General features: G+C 43.8%; 1 protein-coding gene across 4 annotated transcripts in view; it reads right to left on the minus strand.

Annotated features, from left to right (window-relative positions):
- Positions 1-473: 473 nt before the first annotated feature.
- The window catches only part of FAM53B (family with sequence similarity 53 member B), a 145,500-nt gene continuing 136,766 nt past the window's right edge, over positions 474-9,207 (minus strand). For all 4 annotated transcript variants that reach the window (XM_014523652.2, XM_025213274.1, XM_025213275.1 and 1 more), the window contains exon 5: positions 474-1,660. In XM_014523652.2, the coding sequence (XP_014379138.1) occupies positions 1,298-1,660 (363 nt within the window). In that variant the 3' untranslated portion in view covers positions 474-1,297. The remainder of the gene's footprint in view (positions 1,661-9,207) is intronic.

Raw genomic sequence — 9,207 nt, forward strand, 5'->3', positions numbered from 1 at the left:
GCACGTCTGGTTTCCCTCTCGCGGCTCTGATAATGACTGCAGAACTAAAAAAGGGGTTCTCAGGCAATACAGTATATGAAGGGCCTGTGAGTATGCAAAAATGGGGGGTGGGTTGCCAAAGTAAGGGCCTCAGGATTTTGGCCATAAGATTCCAAACGCAGATCTGATTGAACAGTTATCTCAAGGATGAACGTTTACATTCATCACCCTTTCTCTGACAAGAGAAACAAGATTTGTTTGGTGATATCTTTTATTGGACCAACTTTGTTGGTTGGGAGAGATTAGACAAGCCTTTTAAGCAGAAAATGCCCCTCCTTAGGTCTGGGAAAGAAGCAGAAACAGACTAAGCTAGATCTCTGTGGGCACGTCTACACAAGATGCTAACTGTGCAGTAGCCTAATAACAGTGCACAGTAGCGTGCCGGGCAAAAACCATGCTAATACACTACTGCACAGTAGTATTAGGCACAGTGTCACTAAAAACCCATGTGCCAGCGCTACTGCGCAATAGCACAAGTTACTGAGCATTGATTTAGTACTTGTCTAATGCGCAATAACTAAGGTGCATTAATGAATGTGTAGATGCACCCAGTTAGAACAATTGTTCCAGTATTATCAACCAAATCTTGCTTCCCACGTATTCTTTGAACCATCACTGCTAGAACAACATGCCCCCCTACAGCTCCCCTCTGCCATGGGTAAGGTGCAGTCTGGAGCGAGAAGAACTGTATGAATGAGCGAACATGAAACATTCTTGACACCTTGCTGTCCTAGAAAACTATGGCTGACGAAGCCTACCACATGTCCCCTCAGCATAGCTCCCTGAACTAGACAGTACCTAGTCTGTGAATCAAAACCAGTACTTTTTTTTCCAGTCCTCTCTTAAAAAAAAAAAAAAATCTAAAGAAACACACACATTCACTGAAAAATTGCAGTTTCTCCACAAGCTGCAATTTCAAATTTATAAAAAGCTGTTTACTTAATGACAGAGGCCAAAAAAATAAATGCAGTTTGGAGATTCAGAACGCTTGTTTCCAAAGCCGCGCAGGCAACGTTCTCAAACTGGCTGATATCTGGCTACAGTAGTTACATAGGATTTCAAGGTTTACAAAACATTGCTCTAAATACCTGATGAAATTTTGGCAAGGCTGCTTTTGTCTCCTGATCGCTGATAGGAGGACAACATTGATTTATTTTTATGCCTAAGTACAGTATAAACCAAGTATTAAACCTGGGAGATTTTACTGCTCTCTGTTGTAAATTCACATCCCAAAACCCTGACACAAAACAACACTCCCTCAGTTGTTTTCTATTTGCTCAATGTCTAATTCGCCGTCTAGCTGAAAGACATTCTCCCCTCCTGTCCCGCTGCTCCTCCAAGAAGCCCGTTCCTCTTCTTTCCTACTGCTCTCCTCTTCCGTGGCGCAATAGTCTGACTCCTCACAAGAGAGGTCTTCTTTGCTAACTCTACATTCTTCTGCATTCAAGTGAGGCTCTGGCACAGGCGTGCAGGCTGGTGTCCTGCCCGGCATGACATCCGAGGAGGAAGGAGATGTTGTCCATGACTTGGTGCTATTGACACTAGGGCAGAACTGGGTCTGCAGAGCGCAATCATCCACCGGGGTGCTAAGGCAGCTAAGGCTGTTAAAAGTTTGACGATTCTGCAAGGGGAAAAAAAAAAAGAAGTCAAATGAAATCTAGCATTTGGTTACCACAAAAAAGGAGGCAGAGAACCAGCAGACGCTTGGGAGGCAAAATGTTCTATTTCATCTAGGAGAGCTCCCTGCAAAAGCAAAACGGTCTCTTCCTGTACGCCTTCTAGCTGTTTTGCCAACAATTGCTTCATGGTAGAGGTGTTTTTTAATGAGCACATGAAGGGGAAACATACCAGGTATTAAAAGGTTCTTTAATCAAGCAGAGAGAGGCATGACAGAAACCAGTGGTTGCAAGTCAAAACCAGATAAATTCAGCTTAGAAATAAGCAGACAAGGTTCTTTGGGTGAATCTGATATCTTTTATTAGACCAACTTAAATAGTTGGCCTACAGTTTTAATAATGAGGGAGATTAACTGTTGGAACAAACAACCAAGGGAAGTAGTGGATGTTCATCTCTCGTTGTCTTCAAATCAAGAAGATACGTTTTTAGTCCAGCAAAGCATGAATCAAAGACACGGGGCTGAAGACAGGTGTAACTGGATGGGATTCTATGACCCGGGTTTACAGGCAGTCAAACTGCCTGATCCAATGGTCTCTTCTGGCATTCAGATCTGAGGAAATGAATCCCAGCAGAACACAGATGGACTAATTGAAATGTCCTTCCCCAAAGTCTTCAGAAGACACTGGGAAGAATATTGCTTGAGTCTGTCAAATGGCAGTGATTACATTAGGAAAGCCCTTTGTGAAGGGCAAATCCTGCCAACAAACTGATCTAACCATGCCCCTATTCCCCTCAAGCCCTTAGAGATGGAAGAAGTTGACAATCCACATTCGTTGCTTGCATTCTCATTAGCTCCGGCATTTCTTCCATTTTCTCTAATGCTTGTTGGATTCAAATGTACTCAGTCAGTTTTGAACACACAACATGTCACCCCACTGCGTTAGGGACCTTGAGATCAGAAAACTCAGCACAGGTCTGTCCTCCTGCAATTAAATTAACTACTCCCTGCTATTTGTTGGGATGTTTTACATGAGCTTTCAGCACTTTAAGCACATACTGAAGTGCTTCCCTGAATTGGGGGCTATCTTGTACTGTGGTAACTCAGTGTCATACCTATTTATTAAAGAGAGCACAAGAACACGCCTATCTCTCTCCTCTCTGTATGAAGCAAGCTATATAGGTGATTATCTTTTCTTGTAACTCTTTATTTAGCTCATATGCTGTCGATTCAAAATGGTTTCAAAACACTGACAATGATAAGATGTTAGTTGGCATTTAGAATTACTCACATAACAATATATACAACATAAGACATTATTATCCCTTGAGATGCTGCAGGCTGCAAACCTAAATAGTGACACTTTAAAAAAAATAAACAAAATTCTAATTATTTATCTTAATTACAATAAATTGCCTGTCTGATGAAGCTCATTGTCAAGCAAGGCATGTGTATCACAAGGAAAACTCAGGCAACTGTGCAATGGAACAGGAAATCTCTGATCTGAATTCTTCAGTGAGCTGTGAAAAGAGGCAAGGACAAAATGCCCCTGTGCCCACTAACCGAAAAGCAGACTATTAATTATTAGTTTCCAATGATTCCATCCGTGTCACATGGATCTAAAAATCCACATCAACCAAAACGCCAGTTATAGCCATGCACGCACAAATGGCTTATGCACGCTGTTTGCAAAATCACCAAAATAAAAGCCAACCATGTGATCCTATAATATAAGCATGAACACATTTCCCAGAAATCTGGTTCTGTCCCATCCCCACTAATCTATTTTGGGGGGTATTTATATAACTCCATCACTGCGGTATCTCTGTTTTTTTAGCAGAGCTACCGCAAGATACGGGTGGATAACATGTTTAGTTCATGGTGATGTCTTGTACGTGGAACCATAACTATATTACTTCAGGGCTACAATTTATAATTAGCTTGCAAATGGGACAATGTTTGCCCAGCAGCAAGAAGGTGATGTCACAGTATGGTGCACAAATGTATTTTGGGATGCTGGCATTAAGCATTCCCTATTATATTAGGAGACTGACAGAAACCACATTGCTCATCAGATGATAATGCTCAACAAGGTCTTCACACAAAACTATCCAGCCACATTTGAGATGTTTTTCCAGGTGTACAGATGGAATTCTCTAGTAATGGCAGCACATATACCCCGAGAGGCTGCAAATCATAGTGCAGAAGCAAAAGAGCTCAGTACAGAGCTGGTCTGGTCAGTGCTCGGCTGCAGTGAACTGGACTTAATTTAGGAAATGGGACGGAGAGCAAATGACCTCAGGAAATACAATGATTCAGCACATCTCCCTGACAGCCTCTCCAGGGCAGGGTATCCATGGTAAAGCTGTCTCCTTCCACAAACGGTAGGAATATAATACCTGGGCTGTTTCCAGTCTATGAAAGGAAGCAAACCTCTGGAGAGAAATCAAGCTCATTATAAACCCTGTCATAAATAATCTTTCCAGAAGAGGGCATCGAAGAACATGCAACTCTTAGGTGACTACATCTACTTTTTGATTAAGTACATTCCCTTAGGGGAATAGAGGGTACATATTTATACACAGCTTGAGCACTGCTAGATACAGCCATTTGAAAGGCTGAGGGGAAGCAATTTGCTGATCCCTGGTGAGGACCAACTATGCCTGCTCTCATGTCCAGGCATATTTTTGTCTCAGCTTCATATCAGTACACGGAGGAGGTTTCCCTTCTGCCTTTTTTGGCCTTTAGAATATACTGGGAGAAACCTTCAACAGAGGGGAGACAACTGTCAGGCTTTGAGGACACAAGTCATCCTTCAAGGCTCTGTTGGTATCCTATTCCTCAGTTTGACACTTTCTTCAAATCAACTTTAGCCTTTCTCAGGCCAAAACAAGAAGGGCTCATTATAGCCAGCATGCATTTCATGGCATCTTAAATTGCCATTCATATCTGTCTTCAACCAAGTCATCCTGTCTCCATGTCTACAAAAGATAGACTCATACTCCACAAGCTTCCTGTCTCAGCAAGCAGCAGATTTTCATGTGAAACCTGGATTATTTTTTCTTTCCCCTCCTTCCTTTTTTCCCCCAGAGTCTGAGACTGGTCCATGGACAAAGATCTTCCCAGAACATCACGAGGAGTATTCAGAAGACTATAAATCTGTCTAAGGAAACTCCAGTGGCAAAACCTATGTTTTTAGGAAGATCTACAGTAGGACTCTGCTCTTACTGCAACAACCAAGGTATTTTTAAAAACCTACAGTCACCTTTACTCTGCTGACTCAAAACTTTGTGGCTACTTATCTCAGTTACTCTATAAACAAAGGTCTACCACAGCCAACACAAATGTTTAGTGTCCCCTTTTGAGAGAAAATTAGGTAAAACTACTGGTCAAAGGCTACACATGCCCTCTACTTGTGTAAGTTATTCTCTCCTGTGATTTGTTCTCTTCCCTTTCCATATGGCCATCTCTTGCTTTTGCACCACAGAAATACATGACTCCAGAAGGGAGCAAGCTTTGATGAAAGCCAGATGTGTACATTTTTTTAAAGCAAAACCACATGTTTGGGGGGGATCCCCACCCCCCTCCTCTCCTAGCCAGCTGACCTGCTACTTACATACCAATGTTCAATTTTGGGTGTTCAGGACATGAATCTATCCATGTGCTCAGTGAAGAAAACATCTGCGGTGAGTGAAGAAACTCATCTGATAAACATTTCAGAAAAGACTGGAAACTGAAGGAGACAAGTATGTTGCAACTAGCCAGTCAACTGATTAGATGAGCCCATTTCCACAAATACTCACTTTTTTAATGTGGGACTTGAGTGTGTCAAAAGCTTGAAGCATATCTGCAGGACACTGAGGTAGCAGGTCATGGGTTCCTGAGTTTCAGGGTGAGAACATTTGATTTTGAAAAAAACAAACATTGTGGGCTTCACTGGTATATCTGTATAATAGCCAGTGGGTGCATCTATGTGTGTACTTAACCGTGCAGTACACTAATTTGGCTGTAGTGTAAAGCGTCACAGTCTACATGTGAGATGCTATTAGACCACAACAAACTAATTTTTGCCAGCCTGCAGTTGCTCTGTCCCAGCTCAGACTGCTGCAGTCCTGGGTGCAGTGTCTGCATGTACATCCCAGACAGCAGCAGTTTGAGCATCCACACGTGCCATTAAGGTGCCGTGATAAGCTGTGGCTCAAACTGCTGTGGAAAAAAAGGCACACACTTTCCAACTACTTTGGAAAAAAGGCACATGTCACAGGCAAAAAAAAGGTATGTTTTTAACAACAGAAACCCAAGGCACTTGCATTACACCTATACGCATCAAGCCAGATTCTATCCCATCCATTTGGCCTGTAAGGGGACTTAGGCACCTGGTTGTGATTCTATTCCACCCTGTTCAAGTCCCTGGAAATCCAGAACAGATCTACTTTTGCAACACATCATCATCTGACCTTTAAGACTGAGTCACAAAAAAGCAGCAAGGAGGAGGGGAACCCACTCACCTTTTGCAATAACTGTTTTCCAAGGACTCAAGCAGGGCGGAATAGAATCACATTTAGGTGCCTAAGTCCACTTACACCTAATAAGTGGAATGGAATATGAACCTTTGATCATACCCTGAAAGCTTTAATTTATATCCTTGAGCGCTGTGTTAAATGAAGCATCCTAGTAAAAACAAGTTATTGAAGGGGATCTCACAGATGTTGAGTTTTAAAAAGAAGGCATGCCTTAGCCTTCCACAGAACAAGGAGTCCCTGCAGACTCCAACTCCAGAGGCAGCTGAGGCAGGTTTTGATCTCATTGACACTGCTATAAATCTACTGTGCTAAATGGAGTAGCACCTGCTTGGATCAGGTCTGAACTTGCCTCTGGGCTTGTGCCAACCAAGAAAATGAAATATGAAATGTTTGGTGTATGGGCACAGACATTCAGCAAGGGAGGTCTTTTTGGGGCAGCAGGAAACAATGGACTGCTCTGCCAGCACCTTTCTCACTCTTGCTTGTGCAACTTGTGAACCATGTAAGGTGAACAGACTTTGGAAGGTGACTGATAAAGAGTAGCTGCTAGTGCCTTAGATCAAATAGAAATGGCTTTTTTCTTTAAAACAAAACTCTGTCTCAAAAGTCACAAGTCCATATGAAAGTCAAGGCACTATCCTTATGAAGAGGTAGCTGCCTGGAAGAACTAACCTCTCTAAACCTTCTTAAATTCTAAATCACCAAGCTGATTGACATTTTTGGGCTAATTCTTTACAAAGACCTTAAATGTGTAGTTGCATGAGACCCACAGCTAGGACAGTCTTCAGCCTGCCTCTAGGAAGCAGTAGATGGATGTGTCCAATACCTGTGAAAAGATGGATTTTCTAAAACGGCTGGTGACAATGCATTCTCCATTCTGAAAAGCAACTGACTTTTTAGGTCAATCTAGGTGCATCTACATGTGCATTAAGGCACTTTTCTTAATGCACATTAAATTTAGTGCATCCGATGTGAGGAACTAAACAAATGCACATTAGGCTGCCTTAACACATGGTACCGAATGTACATGGTTTTAAGTGATGCTTAATGCACAGTAAAATAGGCTACTGCACATTAAAGCACACATGTAGATGGACCCTCTGAGGAAACTACAGTGTAGCTGAAGTACATCTCCACTTTAAGCAGAGTTTTCTTCCTATGAATGTTGGAGGGCCCTATTTCTGTGGTAAAGACTTTCATATATCAAGTCTATATGAACCACAATTAGATTTCCAGAGACACTTTTAATATTATTAAATGCTCCCTGAATCTTGTACCGTGTCTTGGAACATTGTGGATTCCCTCATGAGGTCTCAAACTGTGGTGTTCCATAGTCAGCGGTGAATTTGGTAGGAGAACTGGTCATTCACATATTGGAGAATTTTCTCAGTGCCATAATGATGTAGGAACCTATTTTCAAAAGTGATGTAGGCAATTGGAAGCCTAAGTCTACTTACAAATCAATGGGATTTAGACACTTTGAAATGCCTACATTTGCTTTATGGAACTTATCCTCCTAGGTCAGGGCTGTCCAACTTGTAAGCAGCCATGTGCCACATGCCCCATGAGCTGCACCAGCGAGACCACATACTGCAGGGGCCACAGGCCTCACAGGCTACATGCTGCGCATGCCTAGGCACACCCTCCGCACACAGTGTGCATGCACAGTGCTTCCCCCCCTGCACTACACAGATGGGCAGCCTCCCCACACCATACTGTGTGCAATGCCTTGCCTGACCTTTGGCTGCCCAGCCATGAGCCGCCCCGCTGCACCACGCTGCAGAGGTACTCTGGATTGCTAGCTCACCATGCACTGTGGGTCACGCCACACAGCCCTGCCTATATCCCATTCTGTCCCATGGCGCACAGGCCAGCAGCAGAAGCTGGAGAAGGGAGGCAGAGCATAACTAAGACCCCAACTTCTGCTGCAGCAGGTGGCCAGGGGGGAACACAGGAGCCTCATGTCACCACCGCACAGGCCACTAATTGAGCAGGCCTGTCCTAGGTCATTCAGGAACCTTTTGAGCATGTCAGCCATGGAACTAATGCTCCTCCATCCATCAACTCATTAAAATATGAGCTTAAATAAACCAACAAATCTTGTGGTGTTAACTGTACAGATAAATAAGTGCCACAGAGGTCAAGGACATTTTATGGGGGATTTGGAGCTGCTCGGAAGAGATACAAGCAAAATGTAGTTCATGCTATGAAAAAGTAAGAGCCCTTCTGTTTAAAAGGGACTCACCATGAGCCTACTTAAATATTCCCCCACGGTTTGCATTTGTGTTGCACCTGGCAAAATTCTCATAGATTTCATACATTTTCATAGACATCAGGGCTGGAAGGGACCTCGGAAGATCATCGAGTCCAGCCCCCTGCCCAAAGGGCAGGAAGTCAGCTGGGGTCATAGGATCCCAGCAAGATAAACATCCAGTTTTATCTTGAAGGTGTTCAATGAAGGCGCTTGAACCACCTCCGGTGGCAGGCTGTTCCAGACCTTGGGGGCTTGGACAGTAAAGAAGTTCTTCCTTATGTCCAGCCTGAAACGATCTTGAAGTAGTTTGTGACCATTCGACCTCGTCATCCCTTGGGGCGCTCTGGTGAACAAACGTTCCCCCAGATACTGGTGGTCACCCCTGATAAACTTATAGGTGGCCATCAGATCACCCCTGAGCCTGCGCTTTTTCAGGCTAAAGAGCCCCAGGGCTCTCAGCCTGTCATCGTAGGGTCTGCTTCCCTGACCTCTGATCATGCGCGTGGCTCTTCTCTGGACTCTCTCAAGCTTCTCCACATCCTTTTTGAATTGTGGAGCCCAAAACTGGACACAGTACTCCAGCTCCGGCCTCACTAAGGCCGAGTACAGGGGGAGAATGACGTCCCGGGATTTGCTTGAGAAGCATCTATGGATGCAAGCCAGCGTTTTGGTCACTTTACTAGCCGCCGCATCGCATTGCAGGCTCATGTTCATCTCGTGGTCAATGATGACCCCCAAGTCTCTTTCTTCCATAGTGCTAGCCAACATAGCACTGC

This window comes from Alligator sinensis, unplaced genomic scaffold (genome assembly GCF_000455745.1).
Source record: "Alligator sinensis unplaced genomic scaffold, ASM45574v1 scaffold232_1, whole genome shotgun sequence".
In the NCBI taxonomy this organism is placed as follows: Eukaryota; Metazoa; Chordata; order Crocodylia; family Alligatoridae; genus Alligator; species Alligator sinensis.